The 25,708-nt window shown below is 39.8% G+C and overlaps 1 protein-coding gene across 1 annotated transcript in view; it reads right to left on the bottom strand.

The window, feature by feature from the left end:
• The window catches only part of DNAH11 (dynein axonemal heavy chain 11), a 357,148-nt gene that overhangs the window by 264,636 nt on the left and 66,804 nt on the right, over positions 1-25,708 (bottom strand). Inside the window, exons 21-28 of the mRNA XM_069587639.1 lie at positions 25,153-25,311; positions 24,171-24,254; positions 22,630-22,788; positions 19,867-19,989; positions 19,037-19,159; positions 16,261-16,485; positions 14,815-14,906; positions 12,794-12,920 (exon numbers count right to left, since the gene is read on the bottom strand). Of these exons, the coding sequence (XP_069443740.1) occupies positions 12,794-12,920; positions 14,815-14,906; positions 16,261-16,485; positions 19,037-19,159; positions 19,867-19,989; positions 22,630-22,788; positions 24,171-24,254; positions 25,153-25,311 (1,092 nt within the window). The remainder of the gene's footprint in view (positions 1-12,793; positions 12,921-14,814; positions 14,907-16,260; positions 16,486-19,036; positions 19,160-19,866; positions 19,990-22,629; positions 22,789-24,170; positions 24,255-25,152; positions 25,312-25,708) is intronic.

Below are 25,708 nucleotides of genomic sequence, written 5' to 3'. Positions count from 1 at the left end.
TGCCTCCTGCTTCTCATCTTATAACTTCAGATACCAAATGAGCATCTTTCCCGTGCTTCATGTAAGCTTCATGTTCCTTTGGATGTCTGGATCAGCTGCCAACATTTCATTCTTTGTAGCCTTGTGTCCTGTTACTTCTAAGAGTTTCTTTAATGTGGATTTTTTTTTTTTTTTTTTGGTATCACTACCTTTGGGACATCTTCCTCCTTTTTATCTCAACCACTGTTTACATTTGTTTTGACAAGTTCATTTTCACTATAGTCCTCTGGCTGCATATCTAGAATCTTTCAAAAGGCGATGTCATTTCTACATGCAGCTTTTTCGTCCATAACTACATTTATGATTCAAATTTCACTTTAGCGTGAGCAATTTTCACTTCTTTGCTACACTTCCAACTTCATCACTCATTCTCTCTTTTGATGGCGTATTTTAATAAAATAACAGGTGGGTTCTTCTCTGGGGACAAGGTTGTAGCACACTATGTTCTCTGCTGACTACACGAGAACTGAACAGCAAATGTGTGGTGGCCGACCACAGACAGACTTTGGAAAGTGTGACATTCCTGATCATGTGTCAAGATGTACATCTGTCATTCACGTGGTGATTTTTGTGGACTGAGGAACCAGCAATTAAGTTTGTGCTTCTCAAGATCGGTCATAGCTAACACACCATAGTATGTGAAATGTGAACCATGTTATTGGGGGGAATGGAGTTATATAACCAATCCTTGATAACTGAAATTAATATTTTTAAGATTTCTGCACAAGGAGACCTGCCTTTTTAAGAACTTTCATGTATCTGTCTGTAAATAAAGTAAAAAAAAAAAACTACTCATCTCAGTAATTTTATAATTTAAAATGAAAACTAATACAATGATCAGATCAACAGTCTACTCTATGTTCACCTAGAGAACAAAGGGAAGGAAATGAAATCACGCAGCTTCTATGCAGCTGTCTATGCACAGTTTCCGTGTACTGCTCTGTACTCACTTCTCTGTATGGCTATCATACATTCTCAAAGCTTTCCCCATTGCTTTCTGCTTATATTTCATTGCATATTTGCCCATCTATGAAAGATGCTGCTGCTGATTAACAGAGACAAAACAGACACAAAGTCCTAACGTCACTTCTGGCATGGTGAACACCTCAGAGTTCACGCATACATAGTAATTAACTCATTTATTCATAATGATGGTAATACTCATGATAGTATTTGTGAGAAGTATATACCGTCCAAAATGTAAGCAGTCTTATCTATTGTGAATATTATCCTCTGGAACAAGAGAAAAATGAGTCTATTACTCTTACATGTACAAAAATTTAAGCCTGCCAAAATGTTGAGTAGTTGGTTATAGTGTTTTATATTTTTAATAATAGTATATAGTACATGGGCACATATCATTGTTTGAAGTCTAAATATGCAAAAAAACTTTTAGGAATAGGTTTAATCAGGTATAGCACTTTCATACAATGATAACTTCTACAGACATTAAACATCATATTGTAGAAGAATATTTCAATTTTTATTAAATATAATGTTCTGACCTACACAAATACATAAAAAAAAAACCTCACCATAACACTCAAACATACCATCAAGGAGTAATGTTAATCATATTCTGATCTTCTATATTTCTCTATTTTTCAAACTTTCAGTAGCAAACATGCAATTATATAATTCAGAAAAACTATATTTGTTGTTGTTCAGTCGCTAAGTCATGTTCAACTCTTTGTGACTCCATGAATTGTAGCATGCCAGACTTCCTTGTCCTTCATTATCTCCCAGAGTTTGTTCAACCTCGTGTCCATTGAGTCAATAATGCCACCCAACCATCTCATTCTCTGTTGTACCCTTCTCCTCTTGCCCTCAATCTTTCCCAACAAAGATTATATTAGTTTTTCATAAATTTTGTAAACCATTATAGTTAATATTAGGTATCAGATATTACCTGGTTTGCTTTTATCAAAACTAAAATCATAGTATACATACTATTTTGCCATTTGATTTTGCATTTATTAATATAACTTGGATATAACTATATTATCAATGCCGATTCTGTATTTCTTCCTAAACATTTTTAGCATGTGTATATAAATGTATATAAGTGTGCTGACAACACAGTTTTCAATAACCTTTTAAAATATAATACAGAGAAAAGTAAAAAAAATCATGTGTATATAGCTTAATAAATTTTAGCAAAGTGAAAAAAACTCTTGTAAACACTGAGACAATTAAGAAACTGAATATATCTGTACCCAGAAAACTCCTCATGGCCCATGTCAGTCACTAGTTCCTCCTCTCAAAAATGGACATTACATAATAAAGGTCATATACAACAAACTCACAGCTAACATCATTCTCAACAGTGAAAAGCTGAAAGCATCCCCTCTAAGATCAGGAATAAGAATAGATGTCTACTGTCTTCACTTTTATTCCACATAGTTTTGCAAGTCCTAGCCACGGCAGTCAGAGAAGAAGAAAAATAAACAAATAAAAGGAATCCAAACTGGCAAAGAAGTAAAACTGTCAGATGACGTGACACTATACATAGAAAATCCTAAAGATGCTATCAGAAAACTACTAGAGCATATCAGCAAATTCAGTAAAGGTGCAGGATACAACATTAAGGGGATCCCATGGTGGTCCAGTAGAGGGGACTCCCAGCTTTTACTACCAAGGGTGTGGGTTCAAACCCTGGCAGGGGAACTAAAATCCTGCAAGCCAAATGGTACAGCCAAAAAAAGAATTAATACACAGAAATCTCTTGTATTCCTATATATTAATAACGAAATATCAGAAAGAGAAATTAAGGTAACAATCCCTTTTTTTTTTTTTTACCACATCAAAAAGAATAAAATACCTATAAATAAACCTACCTAAAGAGGCAAAAGACCACTACTATGAAAACTGTATGACACTGGAGAAAGAAATCAAAGATGACACAAACAGATGGAAAGACATACCATGTTCTTGGATTGGAAGAATCAATGTTGTCAAAATGACTGTAGTACCCATGGCAATCTACAGATTCAATGCAATCTCTATCAATTTACCAATGGTACTTTTCACAGAACTAGAACAACTTTTGGTTTTTAATTTGTATGGAAACACATAAGACACAGAATAGCCAAAGCAATGCTGAGAAAGAAAAATGGAGCTGGGGGAAACAGGCCCCGACTTCAGACTATACTGCAAAGCTACAGTAGTCAGAACAGTACAGTGCTGGCACAGAAAGAGAAACGTAGAGCAATGGAACCGAACGGGAAGTTCAGAGACAGATCCACGCACCTATGGTCAACTAATCCATGACAAACGAGGCAAGAATACACAATGGACAAAAGACAGTCTCTTCAGTAAGTGGTGCTGGGAAAACTGTACAGTTGCATGTGGAAGAATGAAATTAGAACATTCTCTAACACCAGACACAAAAGTAAACTTAAAATGGATCAAAGACGTAAATGTAAGGCTAATACTATAAAACTCTTAGAGGAAAACATAGGCAGAACATTCCCTGACATAAATCGGAGGAGCAGTATCTTTTTGGATCCACCCCCTAGAGTAATAAAAATAAAAACAAAAATAAACAAATGGACCTAATTAAACTTAAAGACTTTTGCACAGTAAAGGAAACCATCAATAAAACAAAAAGAGAACCCACAGAATGGGAGAAAATGTTGGCAAACAAAGTAACCCACAAGGGATTAATCTCTAAAATAGACAAACAGCTCATGCAGCTCTATGTTCAAAAAATAATCAAAAAAGGTCAGATCTAAATAGACATTTTTCCAATGAAGATACATGTTCAAAAAGCATATGAAAAGATGCTCAGTATCACTAATTATCAGAGAAATGCAAATCAAAACTATAATAAGCTATAATTTTATATCAGTCAAAATGGCCATCATCAAAAATTCTACAAACAATAAATGCTGGAGAGGGTATAGAGAAAAGAGAAACCTCCTACACTGTTGGTAGGAATGTAAGTTGGTACGACCACTATGAAGAGCTACAGTATGGAGGTACAGTGAAGAAAAAAAAAAAAACTAAAATACAGCTCTGCAACCCCACTCCTGGGCACATACCCTGAGAAAAACATTATTCAAAGAGACACATGGACCCCCAGTGTTCACTGCAACACTATTTACAATAGTCAAGACATGGAAGCAACCTAAATGTCCATCAACAGATGAAAGGATAAAGAAGACGTGGTACATATATACAACACAATATTAAGCAGCCATGAAAAGAAATGAAACCGGGTCAATTGTAGCAATGTGGATGGCCCTAAAGTCTGGCATACAGAGTGAAGTCAGAAAGAAAAAAATCAAATATCATACATTAAGGCATCTATGTAGAATCTAGAAAAATGGTGCAGATGAACCTATTTGCAGGACAGGAACAGAGACACAGAGAGAATGGACATATGGCTGCAGGTGGGAAAGGGGAGGGCGGGGAAAACTGGCAGATTAAACTGACACATATACACCACCATATCCACGTAGTGGCAACCTGAGAGCCCAGCTCAGGGCTCTGTGATGACCTCGATGGGCGGGACAGGGGAGGGGTGGGAGAAAGGTCTAAGAGGGAGCGGATATATGTACCTGTATAGCTGATTCACTTCACTGTAGAAACTAATGCAACATTGTAAAGCAATTACACTCCATTTTTATTAAAAAAAAAAAGCTAACGTTTGAGAGCCAGAAACCCTGCCCATTGAATTTAAGTTGGAGCTGAAAAACCCAACAGCAAACAAAAGCCAGGATCAGGAGTTTCAGATTCCACAGCAAAGCCTAAGACTTTAGCAGTGGGATCCCAAATTTATAAGACAATTTTGTATCTTGTTACAGTAAGTGGTATTTTAATCCTGCATTATAATAACCCTGATTTTGTTGTGTAACTTATAAACTGGCTGTGGAAGGAATTCCAATAAAAGAGCTCCAACAGAATTCTAAGCAGTGGCAACATATTGGTAAAATGAAAAAATATATATATATGTTATATAACCTGTAGTTAGCTGTATGTTAACCATTTCGCAAGTATGATCAAGGATAATCCCTACTAGATATATAATTTATGACTCTATTTAAAAACTGATTGTCTATTTTCTGGTAACACGATAAATGCCTAAGTCATCTGAGTACAAGGCCACCTTTATACAGAGGCATCCATTTGAAATGCGACACAGTCCTAAGTTACACTGGCAATCCACTTCAGTATCCTTGCCTGGGAAACCCCATGGACAGAGGAGCCTGGTGGGCTACAGTCCATGGGGTCACAGAGTTGGACATGACTGCAGTGACTAAGCATGCGTGCATGCATACCAAGTGGAGCTAGTCTCACTGGCAACTTCTATAATAAACTACACTTAGACAAACAGCTTCCATTCCTTGCTGTTCAGCTGAAGGTAAGTAGAGGTAATGGCAAGGCAGTCAAAACCATGACCATCTTCTGTGTCCGTTTTCTTTTCCCGCCTCTTCCTTTGTTCCCTCCTCAGCCCCAGCCTAAACTCAAGGACAACCGCCTCCCTCCACTGCAGGTACCTACGAGCCCTCCAACCTTCTACTCCCTATAAAAAAGTTGGAACCTTTTTTGTCTCAGCGAAAACTCATTCACTCTTACATGTGGCTAACTAACTACTTGCATCTTCAACCTTTTCACTCTGGATTGTCTAAGACATACTAGTTTATTTTATGTTATTTTTGGCTGTGCCACATGCCTTGCAGGAACTTAGTTCCCTAACCACAGATCAAACCTGTGCTCCCTGCAGTGGAAGCATGGAGCCCTAACCACTGGACTGCCAGCAAAGTCCCTCTCTTTACTGTCTCAGGAGGACTAATCCTTGTCAAGAAGGCTGTGACTCACCATTAGTGATTGTTGAGCTGCATCACCCTGATTCCTGAGATTCAGATCCTGAGGCACCTTCACTCCACCACAGAGATAACCAAGTGGAAGCACTATCAAGAAATATACTATGCTTGTGGGGATGCAGGGTTTCAGACATTTGCCCCTTGAAGATCCAGAAGTCCTTTTTATTACCTAATACTAAGCCCATTTCTCACAAGCACCTGTCCAAGTGCCAATATTGACAGACTATTAAGGGTATCAGTTGAGTGCCATCTGCCTCATACTGCAATTTGGGGACTTCTCAAAAGACAAGTTGGCAGACTTCTTCTTACATAGATTTGGTCTGATGCCATGAAGGATATTTTTGATGCAAACAATCAACATTTCTGAGTATGTATATTCCTGATCTTGTCATTTAGAAAATTGTAGCCTCAACTGACATAGCAGTGGCTTTCTGGGAGTCACATTAAAACAGGTAAAAAGAAACAGGCAAAATTAATTCTAACGTGCTTTATTTGACCTAGTATATCCAAAGTATTGTCACCTCAATATATAATTAATAGAAGAGGTACTAACGAGATAGTTTACATTCTTTAAGTCTTTGAAACCAGGTGCATATTTTGCATTTATAGCTTATCTCAGTTTGGATTCTTCATCAGACATACTTGATCTGTCTCTATGTTTCATAAGATATGCAGTTCAGAGAGTAGATTCACACTCAAGTTGTTCCAACTTTACGTTTTCCAATAACTGAATCAAAGATCAACTCTAACACATTGTAGTTAAAAATTCAGTTTCTCAGTTGTCACATTTCAAGTGCCCATTAGCCACATGTGGTCCACGGCTACCTCCGTCATGCAACACAAATGCCGCTGATCACATAGAAAGTGTGTCTTTCTATAGTATAGCTCCACCATGGGAAGTTTTCACTCATCATCACACAGAAGATGAAGGAAGAGAAAGCATGCCAACTCTTCCAGGACAGAAAGATCTTTCAGGTCATAAGCAACCAGTGGCTAAAAACTGGTTGTCTGCTATTTTTAGACATTGTGTTACAACCTGGGAGGGCACCCCAGGGCAACTGATGTTACCCAGGCTGACTTTAACCACTATACTTGCTTTACTTGAAAAATACAAAAGGATGTTTTTCTAAGCAGGAGAAGAATCACAGAATGTTAATACTGAATCATGTGCAACTGCATAATTACTACTCCATGTCCATTAACCCTGCAAGGACACCTCTAAGTTTGGGTTTCCACAAGCAACCGCCAGAAACTTCTGACCACTTACGTTACATGGCACAGCCCTATCCTCAGGCCTTGAGATAATCTATGAGACTGGGAAGTCAGGATGAATTCTAGGAGAAAAATCTTTAAAACCTGACCTTACCCAAACTTACTGAGAGCTAAAAAACCACTGAAGGCATTTTAGATGCACTGACGTCATCACTCTGACATTCCACCTGAAGTACCTTAAATTGGGCATTTCTGGTTACAGAATGCAGGATGTAGTAATATCAGCCCTCCCCTAGCTGACGTGTTCAGGCTGATCAAATTCCACATCAACTGCAGAAACCCTCACTTGGACCAGCACTCTTAAATTGAGTGTAGTGGGTGGAGGAGGGGAACCTGAAGAATTCAAGTCATTCACAAGATGTCAACATGAGTCATCTGCCCACAAAGGCCCAATGCATTGTTATCCTATAAGCTGCAGTTGCCACGTTATGTCCGTCACACTACAGGGAGCACATTCCGGATGTTAGCATAAAAGGCAGAGACGGAAAAGCTGTGTCTGGTGGCCTGAAACTGATTCTAATAGTGAAAGAGAGTGCAGGAAGGCTAGGCCCTTTGGCATAACAGCCATAAGCATTAACTCTTCTACGGTAAGTGACCAAGAGTTGAGATCACACCTTGATTTGGCAAAAACACTGTAGGGAAAGAAGCTGACTGTGGCTCAAGATGACTCAACTCATCCTTAGCACTTTTTCAATCCTCTGCCCCAGCAAGTCACTTGCTGGTGGTACTCACACCTCAGGGGCAGCTAAACCCTTTCCCTAATAAGGACCCTTTCCTAAAAGTGTGATGACATTTGATGTGAAATTGAATTGTTCAAGGTTTAATTCGTGGAACAAAAAGATCTCAATGAAGTCAAATTTTGAGCAAATTTGAAATAGTGTACCTCAAATTTCAAAATGTTTCAAAAATTGAATCATTTCAAAGCTGGCAGGTCATGGGAACTGTAGACTGCATTTACCCGGGAGCTACATATTCAGACAGACCCATTCAGCTAGTAAGCAGAAATATCCTACCTCCTTTTGTTGATATGGTATAGATGGCACCACGGCTGGTACTCATTAGCATGGCTATGAGCCATTCCAGAGACTCCCTCTGCTGTGACTTTAATATTCAGCTACATTAAAATTTAAGATCTTTTTAATGCCTGGCATTACCAGCCCTACATTAAAGAGTGTTACTAGAACTGAGAAATGCACCTGAGGTTCGGGGGTTTAGAACTTACAATTCAAATGCTGTGAATGAAGCAGACAAGAAGACTTGTCTAATCACAGTGATATGAAAGGTAACACTAAAGCACTGAAGTGATACTGTGAAAATAAAAATAATTATTTTAAAGGTACATCTTTTAAGTTTACTTTTTAAAAAATGGAAAACCTCATCCTATAATTTAGGAAGGATATGGAAAAGCAGCAGTTGGCATCAGGGACGCATATACCTGTGAGCCAACAAGCATGTCTAACGCACGAAGCACTTCTTGATGATTTGAAAGGACACAGAATGGGTGACAAGTGTACGGTGAGTCATCTGCTCCTCTAGCACCTGCCTAGGACTTCAACTAAGGACAGAGAGGCACTGGGCACGCACATGCTCTGAAGAGAGCAGACAGGGATTAAGACAAGTTGGTCCCTTCAGGGTCTGACAAGACACATCTCAACAACTTACCATCATCTGCCTCCACACACCCCTTCTGGGAAAGCACAGCAGGGAGGTGGGGAGAGAGAGAGATGGCTATCCTCACACCCGTGAGTTATCAGCCCAGAGGGGGATGCTCTGACTTTTCCTCACTCCTCGTGGGGCTTCAAGGAGGAGGACTGTTTCCCCAACCTCTGCCCTCTAGTTTGTCCAGTGAGTGGGGTTGGGGAACCACTCACAGAGTCCATGGGTGCCTGCAGCAGGTGCAGCTGTGACATGCCCCTACTTCGCGCGTCTGTGTAGGAGGGAAGGAGGAACGAGATGTAACAGATGACTGACTACATGGCCAAGGGCGAGAACTAGCAGCACTGAGATGGACGTGGCTCTGCGTGTACACCCATGAGAAGTTCCCCTGTCCTGAGGGACTTGCTCCTGTTCCACAAGAGACCCAGATGCGGGTACCGGCTGTCAAGGGGCAAGGTCAACAGCCACTGCTGAACAGAGAAGCGGAATATGCATTAAGAAAGGGTGATGACTGACAGATGACACCCCTCCCCCGCTCCTGCCCAAAATAAATCGATAGGGAGGAGAAATAACAGATCTCATCTCCAGGTTCTTTATGTAAAATACTGGTCCTGACACAGAGGTGAGCTTGGAATTTTAAACTAGATCTTGCTGGGTTGCTTTGGGTTTCTTTAATTATTAACAAGAAAAAGGCACAGGAGCATTACAATGCCTACCCAAGGTGTTATAAAGGGATCTGCTACTCAGTGTAAAGAGATTCAGCAGGGCACATTTGAGATTAATAATTGTAGAAAAATAAAAATGTCTCATGTCTATATTCTGGGTAAGTAATACTGTTCAATAAAATATCACATGTGTTTATTATGTTTAAAGAATATAAAAGAAAAGACATATTCTTACTTACAGATTTATGCACCTAATTTACAGAGTTAAAATTCAGAATTCTAAGTATTTCAAATTTTCAAGTGTTTAGGAACATATACCTGGAATAGGATATGACACCCTTTATCTCATATCATCACCCTAGGACAGCAGAGGTACAGGGTAGAAAGCCCCAAAATAAATCCACCTATGGTCACCTAACCTATGACAAAGGAGGCAAGAATATACAATGGAAAAAACAGTCTCTTCAGTAAGTGGTGCTGGGAAACCTGGACAGCTACACCTAATGAATGAAATTACAACACTACTTAACACTATATGCAAAATTAAACTCAATATGGATTAAAGATCTAAGTGTAAGACAAGACACTATAAAACTCTCAGAGGAAAACATAGGAAGAACATTCTTTGACATAAATCACAGATTATTTTTTTGACTCTCCTCCTAGAGAAATGAAATGAAAACAAAAAATGAAACTATTTATTGACAGTGAAGAAGGCTGAGTGCCAAAGAATTGATGCATTTGAACTGTGCTGTTGGAGAAGACTTTTGAGAGTCCCTTGGACTGCAAGGAGATCCAACCAGTCCATTCTAAAGGAGATCAGCCCTGGGATTTCTTTGGAAGGAATGATGCTAAAGCTGAAACTTCAGTACTTTGGCCACCTCATGGGAAGAGTTGACTCATTGGAAAAGTCTCTGATGCTGGGAGGGATTGGGGGCAGGAGGAGAAGGGGACGACAGAGGATGAGATGGCTGGATGGCATCACTGACTCGATGGACATGAGTCTGAGTGAACTCTGGGAGTTGGACAGGGAAGCCTGGCGTGCTTCAATCCATGGGGTCGCAAAGAGTCAGACACGACTGAGCAACTGAACTGAACTGAAACTTAAAAGCTCCTGCTCAACCAAGGAAACCATAAACAAGCCAAAAAGATAACTCTCAGGATAGGACAAAACATTTGAAAACAAAGCAAACAAAGGATTTATTTCCAAAATACACAAATAGCTCATGCAGCTCAATAACAAAACAACAAACAACCCAATCAAAAAATGGGCAGAAGATCTAAATAAACATTTCTACAAGGACATACAGATGGCCAAGAGGCACCCGAAAAGATGGTCAACATCATAATCATTTAGAGAACTGCAGATCAAAACTACAACGAGGTATCACCTCACCTGGTCAGAATGGCCATCATCAGAAAGTTTACAAACAATAAATGCTAGAGAGGGTGTAGAAAAAAGGCAACCCTCCTATACTGTTGGTGGGGATGTAAACAGGTACAACAACTATGAAAAACACCATGGAGGCACATTAAAAACTAAAATAGAACTATGATACAATCCTGCAATCCCACTCCTGGGCATGTACCCTGAGAAAGTCATAATTCAAAAAGATACATGGACCCCCCAGTGTTCACTGAAACACTGTTTACAGTAGCCAAGACATGGAAGCAACCCAAATGTCCATCAACAGATGCATGGATCAAGATGTGGTGCATACGTACAATGGAGTACTACTCAGTCATAAAAAGAAAGGGACCTGAGTCATTCGTAGATAAGTGGATGGGCCTAGAGACTGTCAGCGTGAAGAAAGAGAAAGACATACATTGTACATTAATGTATGTAAGTGGAATCTTTAAAAATGGTGCAAATGAACCCACTGCAGGGCAGGAACAGAGATGCAGACGAAGAGCACAGGCATGGGGACACAGGTGGGGAAGGGGACGGTGCGACATTGGGAGATTAAGGTTGACATATATACACCACCACATGTGAAATAGCTAGTGGGAACCTGCTGCTGGGCACAGGGAGCCCAGCTCAATGCTCTGCGATGACCTAAATGGGTGGATTGGGGGGTGGGGTGCGGATGGAGGAAGGTCCAGGAGGGAGGGGATACATGTCTACTTATAGCCGACTCACTCTGCTGTACAGCAGAAACTGAAACACTGTAAAGCAATTATATTCCAACTGAAAAAAGAGAAACGAATGAGAGAGAAAAAATGAAGATAAATACTGTGTCCACAGGACATCAGAATTCAGGAAACTGTAGTGTGAGGTAACACATATTCCAAAGAAAATGGCATAAAAATTTCTAGAGAAAGAACCTGGAGACAAACCTATAAAAGTAAAGCACAATCTGTGATGTGCGGTCAAGCCCAGGAGTATATACCTGTGCCAGCTGTAACAACTCTAAGATCCTGAACAACCGAACAGACATAATGAAAAGCAATATCCTCTAAATGTTTAGGGGAAGGAGAGCTTGGGGATTTGCACAAAGTCTGTCGCTGATCTGTGCTCTCAGATTACAAAAGACAATTGCCTCTTTTATTTGCTTTACATACTGATACCGTCATGGGTGAAAGTGAAGTCGCTCAGTCGTGTCCTACTTTTTGCGACCCCATGGACTATAGCCTACCTGGCTCCTCTGTCCATGGGATTTTCCAGGCAATAGTACTGGAGTGGATTGCCATTACCTTCTCCAGGGCATCTTCCCAACCCAGGGCTCGAACCCGAGTCTCCTGCATTGTAGACAGACGCTTTACCATCTGAGCCACCAGGGAAGCCCACTGTCATGGGTGCTACCTTATTTTTGAATGCATAGGAGAAAATGAGAGGGTGGAAGATGAGCCTGAAATTATACCAATACACTTCTGAACAGCAATGAAGCCTAGCCCAGCTTAGTAATTATAAGGGTTACCCTGGAGGCAAGGTTTTTGAAAGAAGGTACCTGCCATGATCTCGTTCCCAGTGACCCCGTCCTTCCCAAGAAAACTGTGAACCAGACAATGGAGCCCCAGTACTTGTCCTGCAATTCTGGGGATTTGGAACTGGTGTTTCTTCTGTTAAGTTCTTGCAGGGCTCCAAGCCTTGTACATTTGTTCTCCTTTCTAGACACTTGTACAGTGTCCCTTCACCTAGGACAAGGTACTCATCCTTCCTAGTTCCTTTAGCACTGCCTCTAACATCTCTCTGTTGCTACATTAAGAATTTTTATTGCATATTTTCTGGCTTTTGGAACATGTGACATGGTAGGTAGCATTTAGACAATGATAGAGAAACTGACATTACTTAGTGAACAAAGGACAATATGAGGCTTTCAAAATCAATATTACCTGTGTAGGTTGAGTTCCCTTTGAGAGAATGTCAAGTAAGTCTGTGGAAGAGATGAAATAGAAGCGTGGGAAAGCCAAACGCTTGGTTTCCAGGTACTGAGCAAGAGCTTTTTCACAAAGAGAAAGCCTGCATGAATGAAACATCATTGTAAGCATATTTTGCCCATTCAGTTATTAAAATGTCAACAAAACCCAGAGTGTCTCAATCTGTCCATTCATCTCAATAAGCTGTTTAACATGGCAACCTATCTCCTTCTCTTATAACATCATCATCTCGTTTGTGACTAATGTACAAGGTGTGCCAAGTAGAAGGAGATACACACACACACACATATTAGTTGAGACTAAATACAGATCAAATTTAAGTTGGTGTTACTTGTTGTCACTTTTTTTTTATAGTTCCACTATAATATACAATTATTTTTAACTAGACAAATTAAGATTTTTAGTTGGAGTTTCAATATCAAACTCTTAAAAATAGAATGAATATATAGTAAAGGAGAAGGATATAGTAGAACTGAAAACCACCATGAACCAATTCAACATAATTAAGATTTATACAATTTCACACAACAGTAGGATGCAGATTCTTTTCAAGTTTCTATAGACTATAATCTAAGAGATACTTAAACATATCCAGGGACATAAAACAAAGTGCAAAAGTCTCATGGTCTAAAGGTATTGAAATCATACAGACTGTTCTCTTGTCAACGTGGAATTAGGTTAGAAATCAATATCAAAAGATATTTGAAAACAACCCACATGTTTTCAAGTGCAATATATTGTCACTTATCTTAATGACACGTCTCAACAGCAGGAGAGAAGACTGGGTTTGGGATCACTCACCCTGAGCACAAAGTGCTTTAGTCAACATGTAACAGGTTTAAGGTTTTCTTTTTCCCATGGAATGTCTAAAAAATATATAAGTGGCTTCAATTCTCTCTGGTTTTCAGGGATGTCATTACACCCTGAACCATTTCCACTTTACTGTTCTTAGCAGAGCAGAGAAGACCCAGAGGCAGAGCCACCAAGCCCTCAAAAATCACCGACTAAGAAATAATTAACTTCTGTGGAAATCCACACTTCTAAAATGATGGTCAACTTTATCTTGAAAAAACCACCAGATTATGAAATAATTGTGTGCAATATATTTTTATCTAGAGGCTCCTCTACCATGCAATAAAAAGTGATCACTATTCTGCACAAAGCTCTTTTTTAGTAGCTGATCTGCCTGGTTTAAATCAAAAGTCAGAATTTTCTTGTGACCACTGCTACTAAGTCACTTCAGTCATGTCTGACTCTGTGTGACCCCAGAGACGGCAGCCCACCAGGCTCCCCCGTCCCCGGGATTCTCCAGGCAAGAACACTGGAATGGGTTGCCATTTCCTTCTCCAATGAATGAAAGTGAAAAGTGAAAGTGAAGTCGCTCAGTCGTGTCCAACCCTCAGCGACCCCATGGACTGCAGCCTTCCAGGCTCCTCTGTCCATGGGATTTTCCAGGCGAGAGTACTGGAGTGGGGTGCCATTGCCTTCTCCATGTGACCACTAGCTGTTGTATAATTTTATTTGAATAAAAGGCCCTGTAGGACAAGGATTTCAAAAGTACTAACATGCTGTCAAAGGATAATTTCTAGTATAATTTCACTATATACAAAAAAAAGGACTTATATGAGTATAGTCCCAGTTCCTAGGATACAGTAGATACTTAATATTTATAGGACACTGATAAAAAAAAATCGATCAATCACGCTGATCTTTTTTTCATGTTGACTGTCTACTTAATATATTCTATTTTACTATTATGATATCCCTCTTGGAAAAGAAATATATTTGGATGTAGTTGCATTAAATCACTATACACACACACACACCACCTAATATGTAAAAGGCAACTAGACAACTATAAGCAAAAATTTAAATTAGTAGAGGTTGCATCTATAGTAACATGATATACACTATTAGATATTCAAAAGAAATGTCAAAAGTATAACAAATTGATCACTTTGTAGTTGTATTCTCACCTGTACTGTAAATCTTTAAGTTTTTCATAGAGATGCAGCTCACATGTTGCCTCTAAAACATTTTTTATTTTAGCTGTTCTGAACATTAATTCCTGTGTGAAAGTACAACATGCAACCATTGATATTAGAAATTACTTTTCTAGGTTTTTCATCCCTTTGGGGAATTAAAAAGTGAAGAACAGAGTATAAGAAAGCAATGTTAATGAGACAAACACCATGTCTGTTCTGCTATTAAACTTTTAGATGAACATCAAAAACAAGGTGTAATCACATAGTTTTTATCAATATAAATTTGATAAGCATTACCACCACTCTGGGTCCATGAAGAATTTCTATCTTCTAAACCAAACGAACAAAAACATTAAGAGAGAGAGAACCAGAATCTTAAAGAATATATTCGTATTTAAAAGAGATGAATACTAAACAATTTATCTATTCTTTCCCACTTAAAAGTTAAACAAAATAGAATCCCTCGGATATTCTGCTTTAGCTAGCAGGGAGAAAATAATTCATCCCCATTTCTATATAAAAAGGTAAAGCCACTATTCTCTGCTTAAAGTCTCTCAAATCATTTATTATTATATTACCTCACCATCTGTTCTCTGGGGCTTCCCTGGTGGCTCAGACAGTAAAGAAGCTGCCTGCAATGAAGGAGACCAGGGTTCGATCCCTGGATCAGGAAGATCCCCTGGAGAAGGAAACGGCAACCCACTCTAGTACTCTTGCCTGAAGAATCCCATGGACAGTGGAGCCTGGTGGGCTACAGTCCATGGGGTCACAAAGAGTCAGACAGGACTGAGTGACTAATACTTTCAAGTATTCTCTTTGGCTCTTATGAAACAAACCAATAACTGATAGCGTAACTTTGCTATTGGCTTCCCCTCCCTAGTCTCTTACTTCGTGAAGATGAACCTGTCTCAACTAGGCCTACTTCAGGGCAGCCAGTTCATGGTCTGTGGGAAATATCAGGTCTGCTGCCTGGGTTTGTACAGCACAAAGTTAAGACAACATCCATTCATGCTTACATCCTTAACTAGTGCAGAAAAATCAGAGGAATCTAATACTTTATAACATACAAAAATAATATGGAATTCAATTTTTGGCGTCTATAAATTTTTACTGGTGCCAGCCACACCCATCTATCCATGCTGTGTCTGTGTTTTCTTTCGCATGGCAAAGGCAGCCCTGAGTAGTTGTGACTGAGATCATATACGACCACAAAGCCTAAAATATTGATCTGACCCATCACGCAGAGAAGTTTCCTAACTTTTGTCTCCTGAAATGCAAATACTGATTACATATATAGATTTCATAAATTCAACAACCCAAATTATGTTTCTTTATATAAGGCTCTTACGTTATTTAGAAAAAGATGTTTCTTTAACAAGTCTTTTATATTATTTGGAAAAAGTTGTTGGGATAGAAAATAGCCTGTCTTCCACAAACCTTAAATTCAGCATCTACTCTGTCAAATCTCTGAGCATCTTTCACAAGTTGGATTCGAATATCTTCTGAACAAGCAAAGATGCTTTCTAGGTGAGACCAAGTGCACTGGACTTCGATCCAAGTAAAGATGACAGAGTCTGCTATGTTTAATTTGTTTTGCCAGCTTATGACTTGCTCAATGAAATATTCCACATACTTGCTTTGAAGCAGAGTCTGTAACTGAACCTAAATGAAGGCAAAGAATGTGAAATAACATCTAAATTAGTAATCTACGAGCACCATGAGGGAGGGACTATATTGCTTCTTTTTTCTGCTGGATTCCTAAGACCTAGCAAGCAAAATGTGGAACAAGCATTCAGTCAGCATTTGCTAAATTAGTGAAGTAATGGCATATTCACACTAACATGGTTTCGTTTCTTTAAAAGGAAAAGATAAACGTAATCAACTACATGTAATATGTTTTCTACAAGACTAACATGTATCTCTTTGCAGGCAGGAAAATATATTGGGCTCCACGGTACAGTTTCAGGAATTAAACTTCATTCTTTCATCCTCCACTCTCCCCATGGTCTCTGCCTACTAATCATTTCAAAGTTATGGTTCTTTTTTTTCTTCAATATGAAAAATATAAAACAAATTTCCCTCTAGCTTGCTAAGCCTTCACACACTGTTTTCCTCCCCTTTGAATTTACTACCAAACTTTGTAGCTATCCTAACACTGCTGCTGCTGCTAAGTCGCTTCAGTCGTGTCCAACTCTGTGTGACCCCATAGACCGCAGCCCACCAGGCTCCCCTGTCCCTGGGATTCTCCAGGCAAGAACACTGGAGTGGGTTGCCATTTCCTTCTGCAATGCATGAAACTGAAAAGTGAAAGTGAAGTCGCTCAGTCGTGTCCAACTCTTCGCGACCCCATGGACTGCAGCCTACCAGGCTCCTCCGCCCATGGGATTTTCCAGGCAAGAGTACTACTAAGCTTTAACACCATGCAGATCCTCGAGCACTTCCCCTATTCTTTGACATTGAAATCTCAGGAAGTCACTGAGTCCGAACAACCTCTTCTCATTCTCCTTCACCTCTATAAGTATTTAATACATTTGATTCTTTCTATACCCCCCACCCCCGGCTTTGTTGAGATATTACTCAGATGCTCTGTAAGTTTAAAGCATACAATGTGATGATTTGATACATGTGTGTATATATTATGAAATGGTTACCACAATAATGTTAATACCTCTATCCATGGCTTAGTAGTAAAAGAATCCACCTGCCAAGGCAGGAGTTGCAGGAGACCCTAGTTTGAGCCCTAGGTCATGAAGATCCCCTGGAGAAGGGAATGGCAACCCACTCCAGTATTCTTGCCTGAGAAATCCCATGGACAGAGGAGCCTGGCAGGCTACAGTCATGGGGTCACAGAGTCGGACACGACTAAGCACGCTCGCATCCCCCCATATAATTACCTTTTGTGTATGAGCATGCATGTGTGTTAACAGTAACACATTAATGTCAAGATCTACTCTCAATAACTTTCAATACAATATAGTCAATCATAGTGTATAAAAGATGTCCAGAACTTACTAGGGGTCTATACCCTTCAACCAACATCTCCCTCTTCCCCAAAGCCCTGGCACCTGGTAATCACCATTCTGCTCTTTGCTTCTATGAGTTTGGCTTTTGTAGATCCCACATATAAGACAGAACATACAGTATTTGTTGTTTCTGACTTATCTCACTTCGCATAATGCCCTCAACATTCAGTCATGTGGTCACAAACAGCAGGATTTCTCTTTTTTTAACAGCTGAACAGTCCATTTTATATATATATATACACACACACACACACACACTTTTTTATCCATTCATCCTTCAATTGACATTTAGGTTGTTTCCATAATATTGACTTTCTTTGGTGGAAAAATTATCCCATGATTATTCTGATACTGCAGTGTCCTCTTCCACTATGCCTCCAATCATTCTCACTCTCTGACTCCTTTATGCCTCCTTCTCTCACTCACCAAATGCAGCCCTTCCCTACTGTTCTTGGCTAGTGTACCCTCTTTTCCTCTCATTATCTAGCTCATCAGTTCTCAGGATACCAACAACGACCTCCCAACCTTCAGTTCTAGACTAAACCTCTGCACTGGGCTCTGGGTCTGACTTTCCACCTTTACATCAATGTCCCTCACTTTAACTACATCAGAAATAACAGAGCATCATCTCTTAGAGCAGGTTCTTTCCTAAGTGCCTTTTCTCCAATAATAGTACCACCACTGTTATTATTTCGCCTTTCTTACCTCTCATGTCCAAAAAGACACCAACTCATACTCTTATAACTCAAGAACACATAGGCTGCATTCTGGTCTGTCTCTCCAACCTTATTTTTCATTACTCCTATCAAGAAAATCTTTATTCTAAGGGAACCAAATCCTTTAAATTACCTCTGAATGTCAGGTACTTTTTGGCATGCCATTAAAAGGGGACACTGTCCTCTTTGCATATAATACTCTTCTCTGATCATCATTCTTGAATACCAGCCCATCTTTCAAGGTTTAGCACAAGTACCACCACCTTGCAAGACTTTTTGGAACCCTTATCTGTCTCCTGACTCAAGGGCAACTTCCTTGAGAACAAGTGTTCATACTTTTTGAACCCAAATGGTACTATGCCTAGAGTCTGGTACAAGCAGATGTCTAATGAATGAAGAAGGAGTATTGGAACTTTGGAAAAGCCTAAAATCATAATTTAAAAGAAAGGTCTATAAGAAAAACATTCATCTTACTTGGTTGTGCTCTAGAGTTTCAAACAATAGTTCATCAAACTTCAGTAATGGAATGCCTGTTCGATAGTGAACTTCGTAAGAGAACTCCATGGTTGCCCAGGTCTGGCTGATTTCAGTAATAACCTAGACATCAACAGCATTTAGTTATATGCACGAAAGTTTGATTTAGAACCAATAACTAGACTATCATATGAAATTTTTAAAACTGTTTTTACAATTTTTAAAAAACCAACAGAGGGATATCATTGGCCTCGATTTTCTTTCCTTCAAATAATTCATGGTGTTGAGGTTTCAAGAATGAATCTCATCACACAAAAGAACAAGCATCACACCAATATCACATTTTTATTGGATCTGAATTTTATATCCTTTACTGAAGTGGAATGCCAGAGCAGGAAGGGGCTTAAAAAGTTATCTTCAAGCTCTGATAGATATTAGGTACAAATTAGCCAGCACAGGATAGGCAGTGCTCTAAGAGCCAGAATGTGAATCCCAGTTCCCTTGTTGAAACTGGGTAAGCTAATCACTTCTCGATATCTCAGTTTCCACACCTGTAGAATAGGCATAATCCTCAGAGAATTAAACGAATTAGTACAAAGCATGGAGAGCTTTGCTTGCTACCAAGTAAATGACACAGAAGCGATTTCCGCTATAATTGTCACCATCAACTGGGTCAACTCTTGTTTTACACATTTACTGTGGCTGAGAAGGAATCTTTTTCCTGCTGGGAGACATGTCCCCACACAGGGCCTAAGGCCTCCTCCCCAGTCTGCTCATGTGCCAATCACAGAATTAGCCCAGGGTAGAAAGAAACAGCCCGAGGACACAACCTTCTCAGTCCCCAGCTCTCTCACTGCCTTGTCCACGATGCTTCGGACAGCCTCTTCCACTTGGTGTAACCGCAAGGCTAACAGATCTGCCAAAGTTGTGGCTTCATTTATGGAAAATCTGACCTGATTAGGAAGAAAAAAAAAGTAGGACTGATTCCATATATATTAATGGTTTCTTTTACCTAATGGCCAGAGGACTGAATCAGAGCTAAATATACTCAAGTCAGCAGCTGAGTACATGTCAAGTTCTGAAATGTGCGAACAACCAAAGACACTGCCTTTTGGCTCACAGTTACGGAGGCATCACCCACCGGAAGCGAGGGCTGAGGTTTAGGCCAAGTTCACACTATACTACTTCCTTTTGTTTCATAACCTTCCCTTGTCAGCTCATTTCTTATCTCCTTTGCCCACAAAACCCAAATTTAAAGAGAATCACATTATTCATTTATTATAATTTAGCTGAAATCCCAGGAATCCGGCAGTAGCTCATTTGTCTTCTCTTAAGTATTCTATTCACTGAACATAATTCCCGGTTGCTTTCATGATTTAACCTAGTTTTATCATTGATTTAATCTTAGTTCCTTGGCAAAAAATAAGAATTCTTACTCATACTGTCATTATTCATATTTACCATGTGAAAAAAGTCATTCCGGTTTCCTCATCATCTCGTGAGTTCCCCACCCCAGTATTTGCTAAGAAGCTCTCAGGTCTTCCTAAGTGTGCAAAGTCACCCATGTCCTTCACAAATGAAGAGCTGACCCCACTACATGGTTTCCATCCCAGCTCCTCCTCTGAACATCCAGTCCCTCTCTCCTGGAAGCTGGCGTCTTCTCTGGCTCTCCCCAGCCGGTAACACTACTGATCACCATCTGCCTCTGCACAAGATGACTAAATAGCCCTGTGTGTCCAGGACCAGGTGCTTCCTTGGCTAAAACCTAAAGAGTCCTGAGCAAACCAGATGAGTTAGTTACTTCTGCATCACGTTTGACCTCACTCCAGAGCTGATGGGAGTCAGGTCTGTCTTACAGGAGGAACGAGCAGGGTGCGTTACGAGGTCCCCTGATGAGCTGCATGGTTTGCACAGGGAATATGGACAACTGGAAGTGAAGAGGTGACACCTGGAAGTGGGATCTAGTCGCTGCTCTGATGCCCCAGGGCAGCCTGGAGGAAGACGCCTTTTCCTAAATTGTCTGCCAAGAAGACATCTTTTTCTAGCTTGCAGAAAGGCATAGTACAGGTAAGAGCCTGTGGTGAGTAGAAAGCTCACTAGAGGAAATGTTTGGAGTGGGTGGGAAGTAGGGACATACAGTCTACATACCATGTTGGGAGACTCAATAAAGATTTTCTGAAAGAACACAGTAATCAACTATGAAGTCTACATATGCAATGTCTGAAAGACTCTCTGGAAAGTACTATAATAACAGCTTCAGGGACCATTTACTGAGGATTTGCTACGTGCTAGGTCTATATGTAATCTCATCTCCTGTGTGTTCACCAAGTCTGCACAGGAGCGCTATAGCATTGCTTGTATTTCATGGAAGGGGCAAGAGAGCAAGTAACTCGCCCAGGATCCCAGAGAGGTGTTAGGGTTAGACCAGTAAAGCCTAGGCCGTCCCCACTTCACCGGGCTGAGCCTCTCCTCAATTTCCCCACTCTGCAAACTCTGTCTTCAAATCATGAGAGCCTTTTTTCACAACGTGTGCCTAGCAGAAAACAAGCACATCAGGCTGCCTGTAATGTATTTTAAATTCATGAAGGTCACCTTCCCCAGAAAATAAAGTGTAAGCTTGGTATATTTGCTCTTAAAAAGATTTAGAAGGGAAAAAAAACATAATCTCAAGTGGCATGGACACATGAGAAATAATTCTATATTTTGCAATAAAATCAAGACCATCAAAAGACCATCAAAACAAAATATGACACTATTACTAAACAAATTGTGGGAGGGAATCACTATTTCCAAATTCTCCCTCCTCCTAAATTCACTTCTGTGCTTTCATCCTCTCCACTAAATATAAGATTTTTTGCAGCCATGTCATGCTCTATAAAATGCTTTCACATTATCTTACTTGATTCTAACACGATATACATGATGTATAAGAGTAGACAGCATCCGTCTCATTTTATTAATAAAAAGTAACAAAAAGGTTAAGTGCACTATGTGAGGTCATATAGCCAGTAAGAGATAAAAGTGGTAGTGGGGGGAGGGGAGTGTCTTAGTTACTTCTGTCTGCTTTTAACGAAACACCATAGACTATTAAACCATAGTTTAATGAGGGGGATTAAACAACAAACATATATTTCTCACAGTTCTAGAGGCTACAGGTCCAAGATCAGGGTGCCAGCTTCATTGGGTTCTTGGTAAAGGCCTCTTTAGTTAACAGACATCTGTCTTATTTTCACATGGTAGAGAGAAGAAAGTTCTGGGGCCTTTGTCCCCTTACAAAAGTACTGACCTCATTCACTAGAGTTCTACCCTCATGACCTAATCATCTCCCAAGTATTCCATCTCCAAATACTGTCACACTGGGGATTCAGGCTTCAACACATGAGCTGGGCCGGTGCAGGGGAATGACACATTTCGTCTATGGCAACAGAGGCTGAAGCCATGAACTCTGCATGTCCAGTCCTTTGTCACGTCTCAAGGAGACTGACCTCTTGCATCTGATCAGATGCAAATCCCACTTCATCCCAGAGGAATGATATGAACCAAGGAATAACATGTCACAAAAATATTCAGTTAATGAGACCCAGGACACTGACCCCAGTGGCCGTCATCAGCTGGTGCCAATGCCTGTCCCTGAGGGCAGGGCTCTGCAACTCGGCAACGGCTCTGAGAGAGGTCATCGTGTCCTTCACTGTGCTTTCCAGGCCTGAGTAGGCATCCCACACGCGAACCTCCTTATCCAGAGACCAGATTTCCTAAAGGAAAGTGAAAAAACAACCCAGCTCTTGCATATAGTAATATACCTTATAATCTGCCTTCTATAAAAAATTATGTGTGCTTTTTCCTGGATTAGGAAGAGAGTAAACATGTTTAAGCTCATAGATTAAAGACTAAAACCAGAGAAAAAAGAAAAATATCCACTCACTCATGTACTAGTCCACTATGTACAAGACACCTAGATACACTGGCTTCTTATTCACAGACTCCAATTGGATGTCCCATGAGGAAACCCAAGGGTCATTAAATGCAGTGAAATAATAGAGTCTACAGGGCATGCGAATGAAGAGAGTTTCCTCTAGAAACATAAACACGCAGGAAACTGAGATTGTTACTGGATTGCTAAGACCTTCCTCCAAAGACCTGACTTGTTTAAACAACTTAAAGACATTCAAATAGGGCCCTTCACTTGACTGTCTTCTTGGCTCATGGAACAATATCAACAATTTTGAATGAGAAAACCCAAAATAAAGCAACAACTTCAGTACAAAAGGACAGTGCTAGAGGAAAAAAAGCAAAAGAGTTTCAGCTGAGATGGGGTTTAAACTGTAACTCTGCAGTGAGACCGTGCAATGGTAAAGGTCACAGGCAGGAAGTGAGCAATGAGGAGCACAGTGACCCCATGCCATCCGAAAGAATGACGGGACATTTCAGTTAGGGTTCTCGGATCAGGAGAAAATGGGAGAGAAAGATGGGAAGAGCTGGTTGGAGTGCAACACAGGACGAGGTTTGGGCAAGGACATTCTGGGGCAAGAAGAGAGCAAAAGGCCCAGCCACTCACTGCTATGCATTTGGCTTTATTCAAAGAGGCTTTACTTTCTTTTAGAGGGCATAGGACAGTGGGGAGTAGATACCAAAACACAATATTCAAAGAAGCTGAGTTCTGTTGTATCGAGCCCTGCTGTGATATCAGAGTAGGCAGTTAAAAGTAAAGATCATAATATTTCATATATTTCCACAGGTTACTCCAGTGAGCTGCCCCAAAGCCCACAATCATAAGGTACCTTTGAAGATACTTCACTTATGGTTGCTAAGGAAAGAATTCAACAGTTTCATATGCCTAACCCCTCAGCCCTGCTCTTCACCTCTTTTTAACTCTAGACAGCCACAGAGTGCCTGAGTATAGCCGCTGCTCGTCAATTCATTAGCCCTAATATGCTTTTATACACTCATTCACAGAAAGGCAGGCTTGATTACAAGTGCAACTGGCTAGAGTGGGAAAAAAATTCCTGTCTCAAATCATCCTGTTTGAAGTAAATAAGGACATGCGGCCCAACACAGCAGATTCTAGGTTAGGGAAGATGGAAGGAGGTGGTGCAGAGGAAGATAAATCGTCATCACAGACAGTTATGGAACTTGCCTTGGCAAACCTTCTGAGTTCCACTTCCATCTGCTCCACATTAATCTGTCTCCACTGGGTTTTAGTCCAATTATCAATGCTTCTCTGAAAACGCACAAGCAGATAAAAGTGTCAACAACATTTGGTGAAAGCAAGTCTCCACAGCAAAATATATAAACTGATGATACACAGCAACTCCATCATCCAGGGGAAAGTCAATTACTTAAGTATTAACTGCACCTGTCAAAGCTTCCCTAACACCAAAACAAAAAAGTTATCAGAACATGTCAAACTTAAGGCTAAAACATTGTGATACATTAATTTCTAGAAGCAATGGCAAATTCCATACACATACTATCATTATCATTTAATCCTGAATAGTTTGAATGAATTGATAAATAATGTCACCATTAAATATCATGTTTTTATAATTCTACATATAAAATAAGCTTTTGGGAAAAAACCTTCATCCATTATAGCCAAAACTCTCATTTCTTGTAAATGTATTTCTATATGGCTCTCACCTAACTTCAAAGAAAATCATGTATATATAACACATATTGCAATATGCCTAGCTCCTTAGAACTTATTTTTATACTTAAGTTTGTAACTTAACTAGCAATATACAAATTATTTTTAGCCAGGCCTGTTTATATATGCACACATATAAGTACAAGCATGGGTGTATATGTGAGTTTGTATGCAGAGAGGACCATATGTGTGCAATATATATTAACTTTTATTTATATTCTATAGAACTCTCTAGAAGGACTTGAGACTCATACCAAGTTTCATTGAGAACTGAAAACAAAAACCACGAATAATTCAGAGAAGAATCTTCAACTAACAAGTCATAGGAACTCTAATTCTGGGGCAAAAGTTTAACAGTCACATATTTTAAGATATTACAAAATTATGCAGGCACTAAAAATTGCATATTTATACAAAAGAAATACTAAAAGGAAAAAAAAAACATGCATGCTTTCAACAAGCAGTGTCTTACTCTAACATAAATAATGACATCCCAGAGCCCCTTGAGCAACTTTATCTCTTTGCGACACTGCTTCATTTGTTTGTACTCTGGAAGAGCCACTTCAAAAAGATGAGTGGATTCCTGCATTTGCAGCATCTCTTCTTCCAATGCCTCAAGCTCTTGATTTGCCTGAGGAGAAAGCAGAAAACACAAACACACCTAATATCCAACAAGCTGCCAGAGAAGAGAAGCCACAGTGTTCTGGTTCCATTAACATTTACAACTTCGATTTTTAAAAGAAAGAGAAATCTGACGTATAATTATTGGTAAAATGTAGAAGGCTTTAGATGAGCAAACGCACAGCTACTCAAAAAGCTAGTGTAGACTATCAGTGAATCCAATAATGATATCAATACCTTCCCCATACACTGTTTCAGCAAAATCTGCTCTGGTATCAAATTGCTATGAAGACAAATTGTCTTCTTGATTTTCCTCATACAGCTGGGGACTTTTCTGGGGAGCAAAAGAGGAGGTGCAAGAAGCTTCCACTGAAGAATAAATCACTTAAAAATAAAAAACAACCTTC

Source organism: Ovis canadensis, chromosome 4 (genome assembly GCF_042477335.2).
Source record: "Ovis canadensis isolate MfBH-ARS-UI-01 breed Bighorn chromosome 4, ARS-UI_OviCan_v2, whole genome shotgun sequence".
NCBI classification, from domain to species: domain Eukaryota; kingdom Metazoa; phylum Chordata; class Mammalia; order Artiodactyla; family Bovidae; genus Ovis; species Ovis canadensis.
The sequence above is the reverse complement of the archived record's forward strand: the minus strand, read 5'-3'. Positions and strand labels throughout refer to the sequence as shown.